At 55.9% G+C, this 24,842-nt stretch overlaps 2 protein-coding genes across 2 annotated transcripts in view; both read right to left on the bottom strand.

The window, feature by feature from the left end:
- Positions 1–54: 54 nt before the first annotated feature.
- LOC137544672 (uncharacterized HIT-like protein Synpcc7942_1390) lies at positions 55–13,433 on the bottom strand. The gene is made up of 6 exons (XM_068265772.1): positions 13,413–13,433; positions 10,692–10,871; positions 9,759–9,887; positions 9,577–9,681; positions 1,521–1,593; positions 55–216 (listed from the first exon to the last, which is right to left on the bottom strand). The coding sequence occupies exons 1-6, from the start codon at positions 13,431–13,433 to the stop codon at positions 125–127; spliced, it is 600 nt and encodes a 199-aa protein (XP_068121873.1). The 3' UTR covers positions 55–124.
- Positions 13,434–13,866: 433 nt separating this feature from the next.
- Positions 13,867–24,842, bottom strand: part of LOC137561460 (uncharacterized HIT-like protein Synpcc7942_1390) — a 42,404-nt gene continuing 31,428 nt past the window's right edge. The window contains exons 2-6 of the mRNA XM_068272757.1: positions 24,504–24,634; positions 23,571–23,699; positions 23,389–23,493; positions 15,333–15,405; positions 13,867–14,028 (exon numbers count right to left, since the gene is read on the bottom strand). Coding sequence (XP_068128858.1) covers positions 13,937–14,028; positions 15,333–15,405; positions 23,389–23,493; positions 23,571–23,699; positions 24,504–24,634 — 530 coding nt within the window. The 3' untranslated portion in view covers positions 13,867–13,936. The remainder of the gene's footprint in view (positions 14,029–15,332; positions 15,406–23,388; positions 23,494–23,570; positions 23,700–24,503; positions 24,635–24,842) is intronic.

Raw genomic sequence — 24,842 nt, 5'->3', positions numbered from 1 at the left:
AGGCTGGTATTGAGTCCCCTCCCCCATCAGGACATACACAGACACTCAGGCAGATGAGGGATCCATAAGACGTTTATTGGTTGGCACATTTGTCTCTGACATCTCCATCCTTGGGATTCTCAGGTCATCCTGGAGGCCAGCCCATCTGCCGCCCACCAATCACGTGTATGTGGAGGTGATACACCGACTGTGAGCCCAACCGGCCATCATTGATCACTGCAAGACACAAGCAGAGAGGAGGAATGTGCTATGAGACAAGACAAATAACATTTATATTGCGCTTTTCTCCTTGCGGACTCAAAGCACCAGAGCTGCAGCCACTAGGGGGAGCTCTATTGGCAGTAGCAGTGTAAGGGAGACTTGCCAAAGGTCTCCTACTGAATAGGTGCTGGCTTACTGAACAGGCAGAGCCGAGATTCGTACCCTGGTCTCCTGCGTCAGAGGCAGAGCCCTTAACCATTACACCATCAGCCAACTACTGTACATGAGGGCTATACACAGTCCTATGGCCCTAGGGGGAGGGGAGAGGAGGGGGGTGGGGAAGAGGGGGGAGTGACCCTGGTGTGGGAGATGTAAGGACTCGTGGGCATGGGGAGGTTGGTGAGTGCGGGCTCTGGAGCGGATGGACACACCGCGGGCCCTGGAGGGGATGGACACACCGCGGGCCCTGGAGGGGATGGACACACCACGGGCCCTGGAGCGGATGGACACACCGCGGGCCCTGGAGGGGATGGACACACCGCGGGCCCTGGAGGGGATGGACACACCGCGGGCCCTGGAGGGGATGGACACACCGCGGGCCCTGGAGGGGATGGACACACCGCGGGCCCTGGAGGGATGGACAGACCAGTGGCCCTGAGGGGGATGGACACATATACCGTGGGCCCTGGAGGGGATGGACACACAGCAGGCACTGGAGGGATGGACACACCGCGGGCCCTGGAGGGGATGGACACACCGCGGGCCCTGGAGGGATGGACAGACCAGTGGCCCTGGAGGAGATGGACACACCGCGGGCCCTGGAGGGGATGGACACACCGCGGGCCCTGGAGGGATGGACACACCGCGGGCCCTGGAGGAAAGGTGGGTGTAACCCTCGCACTGGTGATCTGGGGAGGGGGAGGCCACATTTGGGTTCACACATAGAAAGGTGTCCAGTCAGTTTTGCATGTGTTTCTGTGGCTGGGTTCACACATAAATCTGTACATTTCTGTTCGGTTCCCACCTGAGCGGATGGACATGGTGACCGCTTAGTGGATGCGCTCCGTCTGCAGCGATCGCCGCTCACCTGTCTCAGCACTCCTATTATAGGCAAGCAGTCATGATTATTATGTAGCTGAGTACTGCCCCCCAGTGGTCAGATACAGGTCACACAGCGAGTTCCATTAGACCTGTAGAAGGTTGGGGTACTGCATATACCCTGTGCCTCTGTATGTTGTACGGTGTTGGGGAACGGGGTTGCTATTGCTGCGTTGAGGGATATTAAATTATCTTAGGTATATATAATTAATAGCACTTACCAATCCGGTAGCCGTCTTTTAGCCCCTCCTTCTTTGCCAGGATACTCGCAGTGACCAGGAGGTGACCCAGGAGCTGAGCAGACAAGAGGAGAATCCTGATTATCAACTCTGCTCTACACTCCATAACAACTACTCCCATCCTCCATAACGACTACTCCTATCCTCCACACCAACTACTCCCATCCTCCACACCAACTACTCCCATCCTCCACACCAACTACTCCTATCCTCCACACCAACTACTCCCATCCTCCCCTCCCCAACTACTCCCATCCTCCACACCAACTACTCCCATCCTCCCCTCCCCAACTACTCCAATCCTCTACACCAACTACTCCAATCCTCCCCTCCCTGCACCAACGACTCCTATCCTCCACACCAACTACTCCCATCCTCCCCTCCCCAATGACTCCTATCCGCCACACCAAGTACTCCTGTCCTCCATGCCAACTACTCCCATCCTCCCCTCCCCAATGACTCCTATCCTCCACACCAACTACTCCTATCCTCCACGCCAACTACTCCCATCCTCCACGCCAACTACTCCTATCCTCCACACCAACTACTCCCATCCTCCACGCCAACTACTCCTATCCTCTACACCAACTACTCCTATCCTCCACACCAACTACTCCCATCCTCCACACCAACTACTCCCATCCTCCCCTCCCCAATGACTCCTATCCTCCACACCAACTACTCCCATCCTCCACGCCAACTACTCCCATCCTCCACGCCAACTACTCCTATCCTCCACGCCAACTACTCCTATCCTCCACACCAACTACTCCCATCCTCCACACCAACTACTCCCATCCTCCACGCCAACTACTCCCATCCTCCACGCCAACTACTCCTATCCTCCACGCCAACTACTCCTATCCTCCACGCCAACTACTCCCATCCTCCACACCAACTACTCCCATCCTCCCCTCCCCAATGACTCCTATCCTCCACACCAACTACTCCCATCCTCCACGCCAACTACTCCCATCCTCCACACCAACTACTCCCATCCTCCCCTCCCCAATGACTCCTATCCTCCACACCAACTACTCCTATCCTCCACACCAACTACTCCCATCCTCCACACCAACTACTCCCATCCTCCCCTCCCCAATGACTCCTATCCTCCACACCAACTACTCCCATCCTCCACGCCAACTACTCCCATCCTCCACGCCAACTACTCCTATCCTCCACGCCAACTACTCCTATCCTCCACGCCAACTACTCCTTCCTCCACACCAACTACTCCCATCCTCCACACCTCGCACTAACGACTCCTATCCTCCACACCAACTACTCCTATCCTCCACGCCAACTACTCCTATCATCCACATGTCACAGCAGAATCGTAAGTAATCACACTCCAATTTTCGATTGCAGTCCAACATGAGATTGGATGTGTAGGGGCATTTTGGGTTTTCTGTCAGATGACACCAAAAGTCCTTCCTGAGCCCAGAAACTAATCAGGGAATCTGCAGCGATGACTGATCATTTCCGGTGCATCTTCAGCAACCACGGCAATTGAGAGCAATCGTTTGAGTGATCATGGCAATGTATGTGAACGGTGATTGGACCGATGTGTCTCTGTAAAATTGCTTGTTAATATAGACTGTAACAGCTAGAAGCTTCAAAGGCTGCTCAATGCACTGTCAATCACAGAGCGTGCCCAGCGGAAGGGGGGAGGGGCAATCACAGAGCATGCCTAGCAGGGGGAGAGCACAGGTGACACGACTCCTCCCCTCCACACCCCTGCAGAGCACCTGCCACACCCCCAGCCACGCCTAGAAGAGAGAGGATCGGACATTACTGAAGAGCACCTGTGACATGACTCCTCCCCTCCACACCTCATGCAGAGCACAGACCACATGCCACACCCCCAGCCCAGCCACGCCTAGAAGAGAGAGGATTAGACATTACTACAGAGCAGAGCAGCTGCAACATGACTCCTCCCCTCCACACCCCATGCAGAGCACAGACCACCTGCCACACCCCCATCCCCGCTACGCCTAGAAGAGAGAGGATCAGACATTACTGCAGAGCACCTGTGACATGACTCCTCCCCTCCACACCCCTGCAGAGCACAGACCCTCTGCCACACCCCCAGCCCAGACACGCCTACAAGAGAGAGGATCAGACATTACTGCAGAGCACCTGTGACATGACTCCTCCTCTCCCCACCCCATGCAGAGCACAGACCACCTGCCACACTACAGCCACGCCTAGAAGAGAGAGGATAAGACATTACTGCAGAGCACCTGTGACATGACTCCTCCTCTCCACACCCCTGCAGAGCACAGACCACCTGCAACACCCCCAGCCCAGCCAAGCCTAGAAGAGAGAGGATCAGACATAACTGCAGAGCACAGACCACCTGCAACACCCCAGCCACGCCTAAAAGAGAGAGGATCAGACATTACTGCAGAACTCCTGTGACATGACTCCTCCCCTCCACACCCCTGCAGAGCACAGACCACCTGCCACACCCCCAGCACAGCCACAACTAGAAGAGAGGATCAGACATTACTGCAGAGCACCTGTGACATGACTCCTCCTCTCCCCACCCCAGCAGAGCACAGACCACCTGCAACACCCCCAGCCCAGCCACGCCTAGAAGAGAGAGGATCAGACATTACTGCAGAGAACCTGTGACATGACTCCTCTTCTCCCCACCCCTGCAGAGCACAGTCCACCTGCCACACCCCCAGCCCAGCCACACCTAGAAGAGAGAGGATCAGACATTACTGCAGACTCCTCCTCTCCCCACCCCTGCAGAGCACAGACCACCTGCCACACCCCCAGCCAAGCCATGCCTAGAAGAGAGAGGATCAGACATTACTGCATAACACCTGCGACACGACGACTCCTCTCCCCACCCCTGCAGAGCACAGACCCCCTGCCACACCGCCAGCCCAGCCACGCCTAGAAGAGAGAGGATCAGACATTACTGCAGAGCACCTGCAACATGACTCCTCCCCTCCACACCCCATGGAGAGCACAGACCACCAGCCACACCCCCAGAGCCCAACCACACCTAGAAGAGAGAGGATCAGACATTACTGCAGAGCACATGTGACATGACTCCTCCTCTCCACACCCCTGCAGAGCACAGACCACCTGCCAAACCCTCAGCCAAGCCACACCTAGAAGAGAGAGGATCAGACATTACTGCAGAGCACCTGTGACATGACTTCTCCCCTCCACACCCCTGCAGAGCACAGACCATCTGCCACACCCCCAGCCCAGACACGCCTACAAGAGAGAGGATCAGACATTACTGCAGAGCACCTGTGACATGACTCCTCCTCTCCCCACCCCATGCAGAGCACAGACCACCTGCCACACTACAGCCACGCCTAGAAGAGAGAGGATAAGACATTACTGCAGAGCACCTGTGACATGACTCCTCCTCTCCACACCCCTGCAGAGCACAGACCACCTGCAACACCCCCAGCCCAGCCAAGCCTAGAAGAGAGAGGATCAGACATAACTGCAGAGCACAGACCACCTGCAACACCCCAGCCACGCCTAAAAGAGAGAGGATCAGACATTACTGCAGAACTCCTGTGACATGACTCCTCCCCTCCACACCCCTGAAGAGCACAGACCACCTGCCACACCCCCAGCACAGCCACAACTAGAAGAGAGGATCAGACATTACTGCAGAGCACCTGTGACATGACTCCTCCTCTCCCCACCCCAGCAGAGCACAGACCACCTGCAACACCCCCAGCCCAGCCACGCCTAGAAGAGAGAGGATCAGACATTAGTGCAGAGAACCTGTGACATGACTCCTCTTCTCCCCACCCCTGCAGAGCACAGTCCACCTGCCACACCCCCAGCCCAGCCACACCTAGAAGAGAGAGGATCAGACATTACTGCAGACTCCTCCTCTCCCCACCCCTGCAGAGCACAGACCACCTGCCACACCCCCAGCCAAGCCATGCCTAGAAGAGAGAGGATCAGACATTACTGCATAACACCTGCGACACGACGACTCCTCTCCCCACCCCTGCAGAGCACAGACCCCCTGCCACACCGCCAGCCCAGCCACGCCTAGAAGAGAGAGGATCAGACATTACTGCAGAGCACCTGCAACATGACTCCTCCCCTCCACACCCCATGGAGAGCACAGACCACCAGCCACACCCCCAGAGCCCAACCACACCTAGAAGAGAGAGGATCAGACATTACTGCAGAGCACATGTGACATGACTCCTCCTCTCCACACCCCTGCAGAGCACAGACCACCTGCCAAACCCTCAGCCAAGCCACACCTAGAAGAGAGAGGATCAGACATTACTGCAGAGCACCTATGACATGACTCCTCCCCTCCACACCCCTGCAGAGCAGACCACCTGTCACACCCTCAGCCAAGCCACGCCTAGAAGAGAGAGGATCAGACATTACTGCAGAGCACCTGTGACATGACTTCTCCCCTCCACACCCCTGCAGAGCACAGACCACCTGCCACACCCCAGCCATGCCTAGAAGAGAGAGGATCAGACATTACTGCACAGCACCTGTGACGTGACTCCTCCTCTCCCCACCCCATGCAGAGCACAGACCACCTGCCACACCCCAGCCACGCCTAGAAGAGAGAGGATCAGACATTACTGCAGAGCACCTGTGACATGACTCCTCCTCTCCCCACCCCTGCAGAGCACAGACCACCTGCCACACCCCCAGCCCAGCCACGCCTAGAAGAGAGAGGATCAGACATAACTGCAGAGCACAGACCACCTGCAACACCCCAGCCACGCCTAGAAGAGAGAGGATCAGATATTACTGCAGAGCTCCTGTGACATGACGCCTCCCCTCCACACCCGTGCAGAGCACAGACCACCTGCCACACCCTCAGCCAAGCCACGCCTAGAAGAGAAAGGATCAGACATTACTGCAGAGAACCTGTGACATGACTCCTCCTCTCCCCACCCCTGCAGAGCACAGACCACCTGCCACACCCCCAGCTCAGCCACAACTAGAAGAGAGGATCAGACATTACTGCAGAGCACCTGTGACATGACTCCTCCTCTCCCCACCCCAGCAGAGCACAGACTACCTGCCACACCCTCAGCCAAGCCACGCCTAGAAGAGAAAGGATCAGACATTACTGCAGAGAACCTGTGACATGACTCCTCCTCTCCCCACCCCTGCAGAGCACAGACCACCTGCCACACCCCCAGCAAAGCCATGCCTAGAAGAGAGAAGATCAGACATTACTGCAGGGCATCTGCGACACGACTACTCCTCTCCCCAACGCTGCAGAGCAAAGACCACCTGCCACACCCCCAGCCCAGCCACGCCTAGAAGAGAGGGGATCAGACATTACTGCAGAGCACCTGCAACATGACTCCTCCCCTCCACACCCCATGCAGAGCACAGACCACCAGCCACACCCCCAGCCCAGCCACACCTAGAAGAGAGAGGATCAGACATTACTGCAGAGCACATGTGACATAACTCCTCCTCTCCACACCCCTGCAGAGCACAGACTACCTGCCACACCCTCAGCCAAGCCACACCTAGAAGAGAGAGGATCACACATTACTGCAGAACACCTGTGACATGACTCCTCCCCTCCACACCCCTGCAGAGCACAGACCACCTGCCACACCCCCAGACCAGCCACGCCTAGAAGAGAGAGGATCAAACATTACTGCAGAGCACATGTGACATGACTCCTCCCCTCCACACCCCTGCAGATACAGACCACCTGGCACACCCCCAGCCATGCCTAGAAGAGAGATGATCAGACATTACTGCAGAGCACCTGTGACATGACTCCACCCCTCCACACCCCTGCAGAGCACAGACCACCTGCCACACCCCCAGCTCAGCCACAACTAGAAGAGAGGATCAGACATTACTGCAGAGCACCTTTGACATGACTCCTCCTCTCCCCACCCCAGCAGAGCACAGACCACCTGCCACACCCTCAGCCCAGCCACGCCTAGAAGAGAAAGGATCAGACATTACTGCAGAGCACCTGTGACATGACTCCTCCTCTCCCCACCCCTGCAGAGCACAGACCACCTGCCACACCCCCAGCCCAGCCACGCCTAGAAGAGAGAGGATCAGACATTACTGCAGAGCACCTGCAACATGACTCCTCCCCTCCACACCCCATGCAGAGCACAGACCACCAGCCAAACCCCCAGCCCAGCCACACCTAGAAGAGAGAGGATCAGACATTACTGCAGAGCACATGTGACATAACTCCTCCTCTCCACACCCCTGCAGAGCACAGACCACCTGCACACCTAGAAGAGAGAGTATCAGACATTACTGCAGAGCACCTATGACATGAATCCTCCCCTCCACACCCCTGCAGAGCAGACCACCTGTCACACCCTCAGCCAAGCCACGCCTAGAAGAGAGAGGATCAGACATTACTGCAGAGCACCTGTGACATGACTCCTCCCCTCCACACCCCTGCAGAGCACAGACCACCTGCCACACCCCCAGACCAACCACGCCTAGAAGAGAGAGGATCAAACATTACTGCAGAGCACATGTGACATGACTCCTCCCCTCCACACCCCTGCAGAGCACAGACCACCTGCCACACCCTCAGCCAAGCCACGCCTAGAAGAGAGAGGATCAGACATTACTGCAGAGCACCTGTGACATGACTCCTCCTCTCCCCACCCCTGCAGAGCACAGACCACCTGCCACACCCCCAGCCCAGCCATGCCTAGAAGAGAGAGGATCAGACATTACTGCAGAGTACCTGTGACATGACTCCGCCTCTCCCCACCCCTGCAGAGCACAGACCACCTGCCACCCCCCCCCCCCCCAGCCCAGCCACACCTACAAGAGAGAGGATCAGACATTACTGCAGAGCACCTGTGACATGATTCCTCCTCTCCCCACCCCTTCAGAGTACAGACCACCTGCCACACCCCCAGCCCAGCCACGCCTAGAAGAGAGAGGATCAGACATAACTGCAGAGCTCCTGTGACATGAATCCTCCTCTCCCCACCCCATGCAAAGCACAGACCACCTGCCACACCCCCAGCCCAGCCACACCTACAAGAGGGAGGATCAGACAATACTGCAGAGCACCTGTGACATGACTCCTCCCCTCCACACCCCTGCAGAGCACAGACCACCTGCCACACCCCCAGCCCAGCCACGCCTAGAAGAAAGAGAATCAGACATTACTGCAGAACACCTGTGACATGACTCCTCTCCTCCACACCCCTGGAGAGCACAGACCACCTGCCACACCCCCAGCCCAGCCATACCTAGAAGAGAGAGGATCAGACATTACTGAAGAGCACCTGTGACATGACTCCTCTCCTCCACACCCCTGCAGAGCACAGACCACCTGCCACACCCCCAGCTCAGCCATGCCTGGAAGAGAGAGGATCAGACATTATTGCAGAGCACCTGTGACATGACTCCTGCCCTCCACATCCCTGCAGAGCACAGACCACCTGCCACACCCCCAGCCCAGCAATGCCTAGAAGAGAGAGGATCATACATTACTGCAGAGCACCTGTGACATGACTCCTCCTCTCCCCACCCCTGCAGAGCACAGACCACCTGCCACACCCCCAGCCCAGCAATGCCTAGAAGAGAGAGGATCATACATTACTGCAGAGCACCTGTGACATGACTCCTCCTCTCCCCACCCCTGCAGAGCACAGACCGCCTGCCACCCCCCCAGCCCAGCCACGCCTAGAAGAGAGAGGATCAGACATTACTGCAGAGCACCAGTGACATGACTCCTCTCCTCCACACCCCTGCAGAGCACAGACCACCTGCCACACCCCCAGCCCAGCCACGCCTAGAAGAGAGAGGATCAGACATTACTGCAGAGCACCTGTGACATGACTCCTCCCCTCCACGCCTAGCAATAAATAGTAATATGACAACCAGTTTATCGCAACGTTTAAAAATGAGCAGACCTGGCAGATCTACAGGAACGTGAAGACGATTGTATTGTATGGGAAGTCACCAGCCAGCACTCAGCCCCTTTTCTCCGTAGATGGAAGGCCCTCAGTTGAACGGCAAACATGAGCAGCGGATTCTGGACACTTACCTGAGTGTCATCTGCTGACACCTGACTTATTCTAGGAATTGGGATTTTAGGAATGACCAGGAAATGGATGGGAGCCTGCGGGGACACATCTCGGAAAGCCATACACTGCAAGAGAGACAAGAGGCGGTTACTCGGTGGAACCTGTTCTGCGGGGGAGGGACTCCCATGATCCTCTCTGTTACCTGCTTGTCCTCATAGATGATGTCAGCTGGGAGGGATTTGTCTAGGATACGGGAGAAAATGGTGTCAGACGTCCCCTGAGCAGCCGCCTGCTGTGCTTTCTGGACCTCATCACTGGCACAATATGGCCGCTGGGGAGAGAGAAGACAGCCAATCAGGAGGCAGTGAGTCTGTATCACACTAGAAGTGGTGCCTCACCACCAGTCCTAGACTAAATCATGTATACAGTATATGTGTGTGTCTCAGGAGTTATTGGTTGGATGAGGTAGGGATTGTGCAGTTGCAATGGGAGGGGTTATGGGGTTGATGGGGGAGGGGTTATGAAGTTGATTGGAAGGGATTATAGGGTATATGTGGGAGAGGTAATAGGGTTGATGGGGAGGGGTTATGGGGTTGATGTGGGAGGGGTAATGGGGTTGATGGGGAGGGGCTATGAAGTTGATGGGGAGGGGTTATGGGGTTGATGTGGGAGGGGTTATGGGGTTGATGTGGGAGGGGTTATGGAGTTGATGGCGAGGGGTTATGAGGTTGATGGGGAGGGGTTATGGGGTTTATGTGGGAGGGGTTATGGGGTTGATGGGGGGGGTTATGGGGTTGATTGGGGGGGTTATGGGGTTGATGGGGAGGGGCTATGGGGTTGATGGGGAGGGGCTATGGGGTTGATGGGGAGGGGCTATGGGGTTGATGTGGGAGAGGTAATGGGGTTGATGGGGAGGGGTTATGAAGTTGATGGGGAGGGGTTATGGGGTTGATGGGGGAGGGCTTGAGTTTAGTGTGTACCTGCATGGCAGTGCAGTCACAAAGCTGCTGATTGGCTAAGCTGTGTTTCCTGAGCAGGCGATCAGTGGGAAGTGGGTGTGGCCACAGAATGGTGGGAATAGTAGAGAGAAGTGTGTGGCCTCCATGTATTCAGTGATCTCTATGGATGATCTCACCTGTGGCTGCTGACGGCCCGTCCGATGGTGACCCCAGGTGTCTGCAAGTGCCAGAGAAGAGCGAAATGTTCCAGCATTTTTGCTTCCATTTTTGCTTCCACAACTGCTTGCATTCCTTAAAGTAGAACTAAGGGCTGGAGCACACCGAGCGGGTTTTCTGGCGTTTTTGCTGCGGATACGCTAGAGTAATGTATCTCAATGAGCTGGTTCACACCAGAGCGGGAGGCGTTTTGCTGAAACGCATACTCCCGGGGTGAGGCATTGTTTTGTATTGGAGGCATTTCTGCCTCAATGTTAAGTATAGGAAAAACGCAAACCGCTGTGAAAAATGGCAGATCAGAGAGGTTTGCCAGGCGGATTTGTTACAGAAGCTGATCAGTAACAGCTTTACTGTAACAATATATTACATCTGCTACACTGAAATCCGCAGCAGCAATCCGCCAAACGCTAGCAAAACGCCTCATAAAAATAAAAAAAAAATCTTTTCAAAATCTGCTAGAATTTTGCGGATCTGCTAGCGGGTTTTGGTGTGCACTGGGCCTTACAGCATGATGGCCAAAATCAGCAAATACTAACCTATATGTGCAATAATATTACGTGCAAAATCCATGAAGCTTATGAAGTGGACAGTACATTCATTAATGGCTGGGGGATTTAATTAACAGACAAGACAAATAACATTTATATCGCGCTTTTCTCCTGGCAGACTCAAAGCGCAAGAGCTGCAGCCACTAGAGGGCGCTCTATAGGCAGTAGCAGTGTTAGGCCAGAGCTGCAGCCACTAGGGGGCGCTCTATAGGCAGTAGTAGTGTTAGGCCAGAGCTGCAGCCACTAGAGGGCACTCTATAGGCAGTAGCAGTGTTAGGCCAGAGCTGCAGCCACTAGGGGGCTCTCTATAGGCAGTAACAGTGTTAGGCCAGAGCTGCAGCCACTAGGGGGCGCTCTATAGGCAGTAGCCGTGTTAGGCCAGAGCTGCAGCCACTAGGGGGTGCTCTATAGGCAGTAGCAGTGTTAGGCCAGAGCTGCAGCCACTAGGGGGCGCTCTATAGGCAGTAGCAGTGTTAGGCCAGAGCTGCAGCCACTAGGGGGCGCTCTATAGGCAGTAGCAGTGTTAGGCCAGAGCTGCAGCCACTAGGGGGTGCTCTATAGGCAGTAGCAGTGTTAGGCCAGAGCTGCAGCCACTAGGGGGCGCTCTATAGGCAGTAGCAGTGTTAGGCCAGAGCTGCAGCCACTAGGGGGGCTCTATAGGTAGTAGCAGTGTTAGGCCAGAGCTGCAGCCACTAGAGGGCACTCTATAGGCAGTAGCAGTGTTAGGCCAGAGCTGCAGCCACTAGGGGGTGCTCTATAGGCATAGCAATGCTGGGCCAGAGCTGCAGCCACTAGGGGGCGCTCTATAGGCAGTAGCAGTGTTAGGCCAGAGCTGCAGCCACTAGGGGGCGCTCTATAGGCAGTAGCAGTGTTAGGCCAGAGCTGCAGCCACTAGGGGGCGCTCTATAGGCAGTAGCAGTGTTAGGCCAGAGCTGCAGCCACTAGGGGGCGCTCTATAGGCAGTAGCAGCGTTAGGCCAGAGCTGCAGCCACTAGGGGGCACTCTATAGGCAGTAGCAGTGTTAGGCCAAAGCTGCAGCCACTGGGGGGCACTCTATAAGCAGTAGCAGTGTTAGGCCAGAGCTGCAGCCACTAGGGCACGCTCTATAGGTAGTAGCAGTGTTAGGCCAGAGCTGCAGCCACTAGGGGGCACTCTATAGGCAGTAGCAGTGTTAGGCCAGAGCTGCAGCCACTAGGGGGCACTCTATAGGCAGTAGCAGTGTTAGGCCAGAGCTGCAGCCACTAGGGGGTGCTCTATAGGCAGTAGCAGTGTTAGGCCAGAGCTGCAGCCACTAGGGGGGGCTCTATAGGCAGTAGCAGTGTTAGGCCAGAGCTGCAGCCACTAGGGGGTGCTCTATAGGCAGTAGCAGTGTTAGGCCAGAGCTGCAGCCACTAGGGGACGCTCTATACGCAGTAGCAGTGTTAGGCCAGAGCTGCAGCCACTAGGAGGTGCTCTATAGGCATTAGCAGTGTTAGGCCAGAGCTGCAGCCACTAGGGGGCGCTCTATAGGCAGTAGCAGTGTTAGGCTAGAGCTGCAGCCACTAGGGGGCGCTCTATAGGCAGTAGCAGTGTTAGGCTAGAGCTGCAGCCACTAGGGGGTGCTCTATAGGCAGTAGCAGTGTTAGGCCAGTGCTGTAGCCACTAGGGGGCGCTCTATAGGCAGTAGTAGTGTTAGGCCAGAGCAGCAGCCACTAGGGGGAGCTCTATAGGCAGTAGCAGGGTTAGGCCAGAGCTGCAGCCACTAGGGGGCTCTCTATAGGCAGTAGCAGTGTTAGAAAGACTTGCCTAAGGTCTCCTACTGAATAGGTGCTGGCTTACTGAACAGACAGAGCCAAGATTCGAACCCTGGTCTCCCGTGTCAGAGGCAGAGCCTTTCACCAGTACACTATCCAGCGATATAAAGCGATATGAATATAGCAATCAAGTCAGGTGGTACCGCCCATTCCTATATTCTTATGTCTGTACAGTGCGTGTGGAGCGTATGGGAAGCTGTATGTGAGCTCTAATACCGCCCAGGTATGCGACTCTTAGCCCCACAACTTGCCCCCGTTTTTAACCAATGTTTGTGTTATTTAGACATTTTCTGCAATCAATAAAATATCTCTCTTTTATAAATGGATATACACGTCATACCAATTTATTTCCATTTAGCATATACCGACTGTATACTGCGCCCAAGTCTCCCGCGCTGATTTCATATGTATGCGTCTGGATTACACCAGAAACAAGCATGCAGCTAATCTTGTCAGATCTGACAATAATGCCAGAAACAGCTGTTCTGCTGCATGCTTGTTCAGGGGCTATGGCTAATAGTATTAGAGACAGAGGATCGGCAGGATAGCCAGGCAACTGGTATTGCTTAGATGGGAATAGATGTGGCGGCCTCCATATACAGTCCTGGCCTCAGCATGTATGTGTGTGTGAAGCTCCTGATAACGCTCAGGCTGGTATTAGATGGAAATAGATGTGGCAGCCTCCATATACAGTCCTGGCCTCAGCATGTATGTGTGTGTGCACGCTCCTGATAACGCTCAGGCTGGTATTGAGTCCCCTCCCCCATCAGGACATACACAGACACTCAGGCAGATGAGGGATCCATAAGACGTTTATTGGTTGGCACATTTGTCTCTGACATCTCCATCCTTGGGATTCTCAGGTCATCCTGGAGGCCAGCCCATCTGCCGCCCACCAATCACGTGTATGTGGAGGTGATACACCGACTGTGAGCCCAACCGGCCATCATTGATCACTGCAAGACACAAGCAGAGAGGAGGAATGTGCTATGAGACAAGACAAATAACATTTATATTGCGCTTTTCTCCTTGCGGACTCAAAGCACCAGAGCTGCAGCCACTAGGGGGAGCTCTATTGGCAGTAGCAGTGTAAGGGAGACTTGCCAAAGGTCTCCTACTGAATAGGTGCTGGCTTACTGAACAGGCAGAGCCGAGATTCGTACCCTGGTCTCCTGCGTCAGAGGCAGAGCCCTTAACCATTACACCATCAGCCAACTACTGTACATGAGGGCTATACACAGTCCTATGGCCCTAGGGGGAGGGGAGAGGAGGGGGGTGGGGAAGAGGGGGGAGTGACCCTGGTGTGGGAGATGTAAGGACTCGTGGGCATGGGGAGGTTGGTGAGTGCGGGCTCTGGAGCGGATGGACACACCGCGGGCCCTGGAGGGGATGGACACACCGCGGGCCCTGGAGGGGATGGACACACCACGGGCCCTGGAGCGGATGGACACACCGCGGGCCCTGGAGGGGATGGACACACCGCGGGCCCTGGAGGGGATGGACACACCGCGGGCCCTGGAGGGGATGGACACACCGCGGGCCCTGGAGGGGATGGACACACCGCGGGCCCTGGAGGGATGGACAGACCAGTGGCCCTGAGGGGGATGGACACATATACCGTGGGCCCTGGAGGGGATGGACACACAGCAGGCACTGGAGGGATGGACACACCGCGGGCCCTGGAGGGGATGGACACACCGCGGGCCCTGGAGGGATGGACAGACCAGTGGCCCTGGAGGAGATGGACACACCGCGGGCCCTGGAGGGGATGGACACACCGCGGGCCCTGGAGGGATGGACACACCGCGGGCCCTGGAGGAAAGGTGGGTGTAACCCTCGCACTGGTGATCTGGGGAGGGGGAGGCCACATTTGGGTTCACACATAGAAAGGTGTCCAGTCAGTTTTGCATGTGTTTCTGTGGCTGGGTTCACACATAAATCTGTACATTTCTGTTCGGTTCCCACCTGAGCGGATGGACATGGTGACCGCTTAGTGGATGCGCTCCGTCTGCAGCGATCGCCGCTCACCTGTCTCAGCACTCCTATTATAGGCAAGCAGTCATGATTATTATGTAGCTGAGTACTGCCCCCCAGTGGTCAGATACAGGTCACACAGCGAGTTCCATTAGACCTGTAGAAGGTTGGGGTACTGCATATACCCTGTGCCTCTGTATGTTGTACGGTGTTGGGGAACGGGGTTGCTATTGCTGCGTTGAGGGATATTAAATTATCTTAGGTATATATAATTAATAGCACTTACCAATCCGGTAGCCGTCTTTTAGCCCCTCCTTCTTTGCCAGGATACTCGCAGTGACCAGGAGGTGACCCAGGAGCTGAGCAGACAAGAGGAGAATCCTGATTATCAACTCTGCTCTACACTCCATAACAACTACTCCCATCCTCCATAACGACTACTCCTATCCTCCACACCAACTACTCCCATCCTCCACACCAACTACTCCCATCCTCCACACCAACTACTCCTATCCTCCACACCAACTACTCCCATCCTCCCCTCCCCAACTACTCCCATCCTCCACACCAACTACTCCCATCCTCCCCTCCCCAACTACTCCAATCCTCTACACCAACTACTCCAATCCTCCCCTCCCTGCACCAACGACTCCTATCCTCCACACCAACTACTCCCATCCTCCCCTCCCCAATGACTCCTATCCGCCACACCAAGTACTCCTGTCCTCCATGCCAACTACTCCCATCCTCCCCTCCCCAATGACTCCTATCCTCCACACCAACTACTCCTATCCTCCACGCCAACTACTCCCATCCTCCACGCCAACTACTCCTATCCTCCACACCAACTACTCCCATCCTCCACGCCAACTACTCCTATCCTCTACACCAACTACTCCTATCCTCCACACCAACTACTCCCATCCTCCACACCAACTACTCCCATCCTCCCCTCCCCAATGACTCCTATCCTCCACACCAACTACTCCCATCCTCCACGCCAACTACTCCCATCCTCCACGCCAACTACTCCTATCCTCCACGCCAACTACTCCTATCCTCCACACCAACTACTCCCATCCTCCACACCAACTACTCCCATCCTCCACGCCAACTACTCCCATCCTCCACGCCAACTACTCCTATCCTCCACGCCAACTACTCCTATCCTCCACGCCAACTACTCCCATCCTCCACACCAACTACTCCCATCCTCCCCTCCCCAATGACTCCTATCCTCCACACCAACTACTCCCATCCTCCACGCCAACTACTCCCATCCTCCACACCAACTACTCCCATCCTCCCCTCCCCAATGACTCCTATCCTCCACACCAACTACTCCTATCCTCCACACCAACTACTCCCATCCTCCACACCAACTACTCCCATCCTCCCCTCCCCAATGACTCCTATCCTCCACACCAACTACTCCCATCCTCCACGCCAACTACTCCCATCCTCCACGCCAACTACTCCTATCCTCCACGCCAACTACTCCTATCCTCCACGCCAACTACTCCTTCCTCCACACCAACTACTCCCATCCTCCACACCTCGCACTAACGACTCCTATCCTCCACACCAACTACTCCTATCCTCCACGCCAACTACTCCTATCATCCACATGTCACAGCAGAATCGTAAGTAATCACACTCCAATTTTCGATTGCAGTCCAACATGAGATTGGATGTGTAGGGGCATTTTGGGTTTTCTGTCAGATGACACCAAAAGTCCTTCCTGAGCCCAGAAACTAATCAGGGAATCTGCAGCGATGACTGATCATTTCCGGTGCATCTTCAGCAACCACGGCAATTGAGAGCAATCGTTTGAGTGATCATGGCAATGTATGTGAACGGTGATTGGACCGATGTGTCTCTGTAAAATTGCTTGTTAATATAGACTGTAACAGCTAGAAGCTTCAAAGGCTGCTCAATGCACTGTCAATCACAGAGCGTGCCCAGCGGAAGGGGGGAGGGGCAATCACAGAGCATGCCTAGCAGGGGGAGAGCACAGGTGACACGACTCCTCCCCTCCACACCCCTGCAGAGCACCTGCCACACCCCCAGCCACGCCTAGAAGAGAGAGGATCGGACATTACTGAAGAGCACCTGTGACATGACTCCTCCCCTCCACACCTCATGCAGAGCACAGACCACATGCCACACCCCCAGCCCAGCCACGCCTAGAAGAGAGAGGATTAGACATTACTACAGAGCAGAGCAGCTGCAACATGACTCCTCCCCTCCACACCCCATGCAGAGCACAGACCACCTGCCACACCCCCATCCCCGCTACGCCTAGAAGAGAGAGGATCAGACATTACTGCAGAGCACCTGTGACATGACTCCTCCCCTCCACACCCCTGCAGAGCACAGACCCTCTGCCACACCCCCAGCCCAGACACGCCTACAAGAGAGAGGATCAGACATTACTGCAGAGCACCTGTGACATGACTCCTCCTCTCCCCACCCCATGCAGAGCACAGACCACCTGCCACACTACAGCCACGCCTAGAAGAGAGAGGATAAGACATTACTGCAGAGCACCTGTGACATGACTCCTCCTCTCCACACCCCTGCAGAGCACAGACCACCTGCAACACCCCCAGCCCAGCCAAGCCTAGAAGAGAGAGGATCAGACATAACTGCAGAGCACAGACCACCTGCAACACCCCAGCCACGCCTAAAAGAGAGAGGATCAGACATTACTGCAGAACTCCTGTGACATGACTCCTCCCCTCCACACCCCTGCAGAGCACAGACCACCTGCCACACCCCCAGCACAGCCACAACTAGAAGAGAGGATCAGACATTACTGCAGAGCACCTGTGACATGACTCCTCCTCTCCCCACCCCAGCAGAGCACAGACCACCTGCAACACCCCCAGCCCAGCCACGCCTAGAAGAGAGAGGATCAGACATTACTGCAGAGAACCTGTGACATGACTCCTCTTCTCCCCACCCCTGCAGAGCACAGTCCACCTGCCACACCCCCAGCCCAGCCACACCTAGAAGAGAGAGGATCAGACATTACTGCAGACTCCTCCTCTCCCCACCCCTGCAGAGCACAGACCACCTGCCACACCCCCAGCCAAGCCATGCCTAGAAGAGAGAGGATCAGACATTACTGCATAACACCTGCGACACGACGACTCCTCTCCCCACCCCTGCAGAGCACAGACCCCCTGCCACACCGCCAGCCCAGCCACGCCTAGAAGAGAGAGGATCAGACATTACTGCAGAGCACCTGCAACATGACTCCTCCCCTCCACACCCCATGGAGAGCACAGACCACCAGCCACACCCCCAGAGCCCAACCACACCTAGAAGAGAGAGGATCAGACATTACTGCAGAGCACATGTGACATGACTCCTCCTCTCCACACCCCTGCAGAGCACAGACCACCTGCCAAACCCTCAGCCAAGCCACACCTAGAAGAGAGAGGATCAGACATTACTGCAGAGCACCTGTGACATGACTTCTCCCCTCCACACCCCTGCAGAGCACAGACCATCTGCCACACCCCCAGCCCAGACACGCCTACAAGAGAGAGGATCAGACATTACTGCAGAGCACCTGTGACATGACTCCTCCTCTCCCCACCCCATGCAGAGCACAGACCACCTGCCACACTACAGCCACGCCTAGAAGAGAGAGGATAAGACATTACTGCAGAGCACCTGTGACATGACTCCTCCTCTCCACACCCCTGCAGAGCACAGACCACCTGCAACACCCCCAGCCCAGCCAAGCCTAGAAGAGAGAGGATCAGACATAACTGCAGAGCACAGACCACCTGCAACACCCCAGCCACGCCTAAAAGAGAGAGGATCAGACATTACTGCAGAACTCCTGTGACATGACTCCTCCCCTCCACACCCCTGAAGAGCACAGACCACCTGCCACACCCCCAGCACAGCCACAACTAGAAGAGAGGATCAGACATTACTGCAGAGCACCTGTGACATGACTCCTCCTCTCCCCACCCCAGCAGAGCACAGACCACCTGCAACACCCCCAGCCCAGCCACGCCTAGAAGAGAGAGGATCAGACATTAGTGCAGAGAACCTGTGACATGACTCCTCTTCTCCCCACCCCTGCAGAGCACAGTCCACCTGCCACACCCCCAGCCCAGCCACACCTAGAAGAGAGAGGATCAGACATTACTGCAGACTCCTCCTCTCCCCACCCCTGCAGAGCACAGACCACCTGCCACACCCCCAGCCAAGCCATGCCTAGAAGAGAGAGGATCAGACATTACTGCATAACACCTGCGACACGACGACTCCTCTCCCCACCCCTGCAGAGCACAGACCCCCTGCCACACCGCCAGCCCAGCCACGCCTAGAAGAGAGAGGATCAGACATTACTGCAGAGCACCTGCAACATGACTCCTCCCCTCCACACCCCATGGAGAGCACAGACCACCAGCCACACCCCCAGAGCCCAACCACACCTAGAAGAGAGAGGATCAGACATTACTGCAGAGCACATGTGACATGACTCCTCCTCTCCACACCCCTGCAGAGCACAGACCACCTGCCAAACCCTCAGCCAAGCCACACCTAGAAGAGAGAGGATCAGACATTACTGCAGAGCACCTATGACATGACTCCTCCCCTCCACACCCCTGCAGAGCAGACCACCTGTCACACCCTCAGCCAAGCCACGCCTAGAAGAGAGAGGATCAGACATTACTGCAGAGCACCTGTGACATGACTTCTCCCCTCCACACCCCTGCAGAGCACAGACCACCTGCCACACCCCAGCCATGCCTAGAAGAGAGAGGATCAGACATTACTGCACAGCACCTGTGACGTGACTCCTCCTCTCCCCACCCCATGCAGAGCACAGACCACCTGCCACACCCCAGCCACGCCTAGAAGAGAGAGGATCAGACATTACTGCAGAGCACCTGTGACATGACTCCTCCTCTCCCCACCCCTGCAGAGCACAGACCACCTGCCACACCCCCAGCCCAGCCACGCCTAGAAGAGAGAGGATCAGACATAACTGCAGAGCACAGACCACCTGCAACACCCCAGCCACGCCTAGAAGAGAGAGGATCAGATATTACTGCAGAGCTCCTGTGACATGACGCCTCCCCTCCACACCCGTGCAGAGCACAGACCACCTGCCACACCCTCAGCCAAGCCACGCCTAGAAGAGAAAGGATCAGACATTACTGCAGAGAACCTGTGACATGACTCCTCCTCTCCCCACCCCTGCAGAGCACAGACCACCTGCCACACCCCCAGCTCAGCCACAACTAGAAGAGAGGATCAGACATTACTGCAGAGCACCTGTGACATGACTCCTCCTCTCCCCACCCCAGCAGAGCACAGACTACCTGCCACACCCTCAGCCAAGCCACGCCTAGAAGAGAAAGGATCAGACATTACTGCAGAGAACCTGTGACATGACTCCTCCTCTCCCCACCCCTGCAGAGCACAGACCACCTGCCACACCCCCAGCAAAGCCATGCCTAGAAGAGAGAAGATCAGACATTACTGCAGGGCATCTGCGACACGACTACTCCTCTCCCCAACGCTGCAGAGCAAAGACCACCTGCCACACCCCCAGCCCAGCCACGCCTAGAAGAGAGGGGATCAGACATTACTGCAGAGCACCTGCAACATGACTCCTCCCCTCCACACCCCATGCAGAGCACAGACCACCAGCCACACCCCCAGCCCAGCCACACCTAGAAGAGAGAGGATCAGACATTACTGCAGAGCACATGTGACATAACTCCTCCTCTCCACACCCCTGCAGAGCACAGACTACCTGCCACACCCTCAGCCAAGCCACACCTAGAAGAGAGAGGATCACACATTACTGCAGAACACCTGTGACATGACTCCTCCCCTCCACACCCCTGCAGAGCACAGACCACCTGCCACACCCCCAGACCAGCCACGCCTAGAAGAGAGAGGATCAAACATTACTGCAGAGCACATGTGACATGACTCCTCCCCTCCACACCCCTGCAGATACAGACCACCTGGCACACCCCCAGCCATGCCTAGAAGAGAGATGATCAGACATTACTGCAGAGCACCTGTGACATGACTCCACCCCTCCACACCCCTGCAGAGCACAGACCACCTGCCACACCCCCAGCTCAGCCACAACTAGAAGAGAGGATCAGACATTACTGCAGAGCACCTTTGACATGACTCCTCCTCTCCCCACCCCAGCAGAGCACAGACCACCTGCCACACCCTCAGCCCAGCCACGCCTAGAAGAGAAAGGATCAGACATTACTGCAGAGCACCTGTGACATGACTCCTCCTCTCCCCACCCCTGCAGAGCACAGACCACCTGCCACACCCCCAGCCCAGCCACGCCTAGAAGAGAGAGGATCAGACATTACTGCAGAGCACCTGCAACATGACTCCTCCCCTCCACACCCCATGCAGAGCACAGACCACCAGCCAAACCCCCAGCCCAGCCACACCTAGAAGAGAGAGGATCAGACATTACTGCAGAGCACATGTGACATAACTCCTCCTCTCCACACCCCTGCAGAGCACAGACCACCTGCACACCTAGAAGAGAGAGTATCAGACATTACTGCAGAGCACCTATGACATGAATCCTCCCCTCCACACCCCTGCAGAGCAGACCACCTGTCACACCCTCAGCCAAGCCACGCCTAGAAGAGAGAGGATCAGACATTACTGCAGAGCACCTGTGACATGACTCCTCCCCTCCACACCCCTGCAGAGCACAGACCACCTGCCACACCCCCAGACCAACCACGCCTAGAAGAGAGAGGATCAAACATTACTGCAGAGCACATGTGACATGACTCCTCCCCTCCACACCCCTGCAGAGCACAGACCACCTGCCACACCCTCAGCCAAGCCACGCCTAGAAGAGAGAGGATCAGACATTACTGCAGAGCACCTGTGACATGACTCCTCCTCTCCCCACCCCTGCAGAGCACAGACCACCTGCCACACCCCCAGCCCAGCCATGCCTAGAAGAGAGAGGATCAGACATTACTGCAGAGTACCTGTGACATGACTCCGCCTCTCCCCACCCCTGCAGAGCACAGACCACCTGCCACCCCCCCCCCCCCCAGCCCAGCCACACCTACAAGAGAGAGGATCAGACATTACTGCAGAGCACCTGTGACATGATTCCTCCTCTCCCCACCCCTTCAGAGTACAGACCACCTGCCACACCCCCAGCCCAGCCACGCCTAGAAGAGAGAGGATCAGACATAACTGCAGAGCTCCTGTGACATGAATCCTCCTCTCCCCACCCCATGCAAAGCACAGACCACCTGCCACACCCCCAGCCCAGCCACACCTACAAGAGGGAGGATCAGACAATACTGCAGAGCACCTGTGACATGACTCCTCCCCTCCACACCCCTGCAGAGCACAGACCACCTGCCACACCCCCAGCCCAGCCACGCCTAGAAGAAAGAGAATCAGACATTACTGCAGAACACCTGTGACATGACTCCTCTCCTCCACACCCCTGGAGAGCACAGACCACCTGCCACACCCCCAGCCCAGCCATACCTAGAAGAGAGAGGATCAGACATTACTGAAGAGCACCTGTGACATGACTCCTCTCCTCCACACCCCTGCAGAGCACAGACCACCTGCCACACCCCCAGCTCAGCCATGCCTGGAAGAGAGAGGATCAGACATTATTGCAGAGCACCTGTGACATGACTCCTGCCCTCCACATCCCTGCAGAGCACAGACCACCTGCCACACCCCCAGCCCAGCAATGCCTAGAAGAGAGAGGATCATACATTACTGCAGAGCACCTGTGACATGACTCCTCCTCTCCCCACCCCTGCAGAGCACAGACCACCTGCCACACCCCCAGCCCAGCAATGCCTAGAAGAGAGAGGATCATACATTACTGCAGAGCACCTGTGACATGACTCCTCCTCTCCCCACCCCTGCAGAGCACAGACCGCCTGCCACCCCCCCAGCCCAGCCACGCCTAGAAGAGAGAGGATCAGACATTACTGCAGAGCACCAGTGACATGACTCCTCTCCTCCACACCCCTGCAGAGCACAGACCACCTGCCACACCCCCAGCCCAGCCACGCCTAGAAGAGAGAGGATCAGACATTACTGCAGAGCACCTGTGACATGACTCCTCCCCTCCACGCCTAGCAATAAATAGTAATATGACAACCAGTTTATCGCAACGTTTAAAAATGAGCAGACCTGGCAGATCTACAGGAACGTGAAGACGATTGTATTGTATGGGAAGTCACCAGCCAGCACTCAGCCCCTTTTCTCCGTAGATGGAAGGCCCTCAGTTGAACGGCAAACATGAGCAGCGGATTCTGGACACTTACCTGAGTGTCATCTGCTGACACCTGACTTATTCTAGGAATTGGGATTTTAGGAATGACCAGGAAATGGATGGGAGCCTGCGGGGACACATCTCGGAAAGCCATACACTGCAAGAGAGACAAGAGGCGGTTACTCGGTGGAACCTGTTCTGCGGGGGAGGGACTCCCATGATCCTCTCTGTTACCTGCTTGTCCTCATAGATGATGTCAGCTGGGAGGGATTTGTCTAGGATACGGGAGAAAATGGTGTCAGACGTCCCCTGAGCAGCCGCCTGCTGTGCTTTCTGGACCTCATCACTGGCACAATATGGCCGCTGGGGAGAGAGAAGACAGCCAATCAGGAGGCAGTGAGTCTGTATCACACTAGAAGTGGTGCCTCACCACCAGTCCTAGACTAAATCATGTATACAGTATATGTGTGTGTCTCAGGAGTTATTGGTTGGATGAGGTAGGGATTGTGCAGTTGCAATGGGAGGGGTTATGGGGTTGATGGGGGAGGGGTTATGAAGTTGATTGGAAGGGATTATAGGGTATATGTGGGAGAGGTAATAGGGTTGATGGGGAGGGGTTATGGGGTTGATGTGGGAGGGGTAATGGGGTTGATGGGGAGGGGCTATGAAGTTGATGGGGAGGGGTTATGGGGTTGATGTGGGAGGGGTTATGGGGTTGATGTGGGAGGGGTTATGGAGTTGATGGCGAGGGGTTATGAGGTTGATGGGGAGGGGTTATGGGGTTTATGTGGGAGGGGTTATGGGGTTGATGGGGGGGGTTATGGGGTTGATTGGGGGGGTTATGGGGTTGATGGGGAGGGGCTATGGGGTTGATGGGGAGGGGCTATGGGGTTGATGGGGAGGGGCTATGGGGTTGATGTGGGAGAGGTAATGGGGTTGATGGGGAGGGGTTATGAAGTTGATGGGGAGGGGTTATGGGGTTGATGGGGGAGGGCTTGAGTTTAGTGTGTACCTGCATGGCAGTGCAGTCACAAAGCTGCTGATTGGCTAAGCTGTGTTTCCTGAGCAGGCGATCAGTGGGAAGTGGGTGTGGCCACAGAATGGTGGGAATAGTAGAGAGAAGTGTGTGGCCTCCATGTATTCAGTGATCTCTATGGATGATCTCACCTGTGGCTGCTGACGGCCCGTCCGATGGTGACCCCAGGTGTCTGCAAGTGCCAGAGAAGAGCGAAATGTTCCAGCATATCTTACGGCCAGGCCGGCGTACAGCACCCGCCACACCCCCAGCCCAGGCATCACTAGAAGAGAGAAGATCAGACATTACACGCCGAGCACAGAGCACCCACCACACCCCCAGCCCAGGCATCACTAGAAGAGAGAAGATCAGACATTACACGCCGAGCACAGAGCACCCACCACACCCCCAGCCCAGGCATCACTAGAAGAGAGAAGATCAGACATTACACGCCGAGCACAGAGCACCCGCCACACCCCCAGCCCAGGCAT

Source organism: Hyperolius riggenbachi, chromosome 1 (genome assembly GCF_040937935.1).
Source record: "Hyperolius riggenbachi isolate aHypRig1 chromosome 1, aHypRig1.pri, whole genome shotgun sequence".
Lineage (NCBI taxonomy): Eukaryota > Metazoa > Chordata > Amphibia > Anura > Hyperoliidae > Hyperolius > Hyperolius riggenbachi.
The sequence above is the reverse complement of the archived record's forward strand: the minus strand, read 5'-3'. Positions and strand labels throughout refer to the sequence as shown.

Coding starts and splice junctions, on each gene's coding strand:
- LOC137544672 (XM_068265772.1), bottom strand. CDS start 13,433: ATGCTAAATGGAAATAAATTG. Junction 10,872..13,412: donor TGCTAAATGGAAATAAATTG/GTATGACGTGTA, acceptor ACATTACTCTAG/CGTATCCGCAGCAAAAACGC. Junction 1,594..9,576: donor TGTCAGCAGATGACACTCAG/GTAAGTGTCCAG, acceptor TTGTCTGCTCAG/CTCCTGGGTCACCTCCTGGT.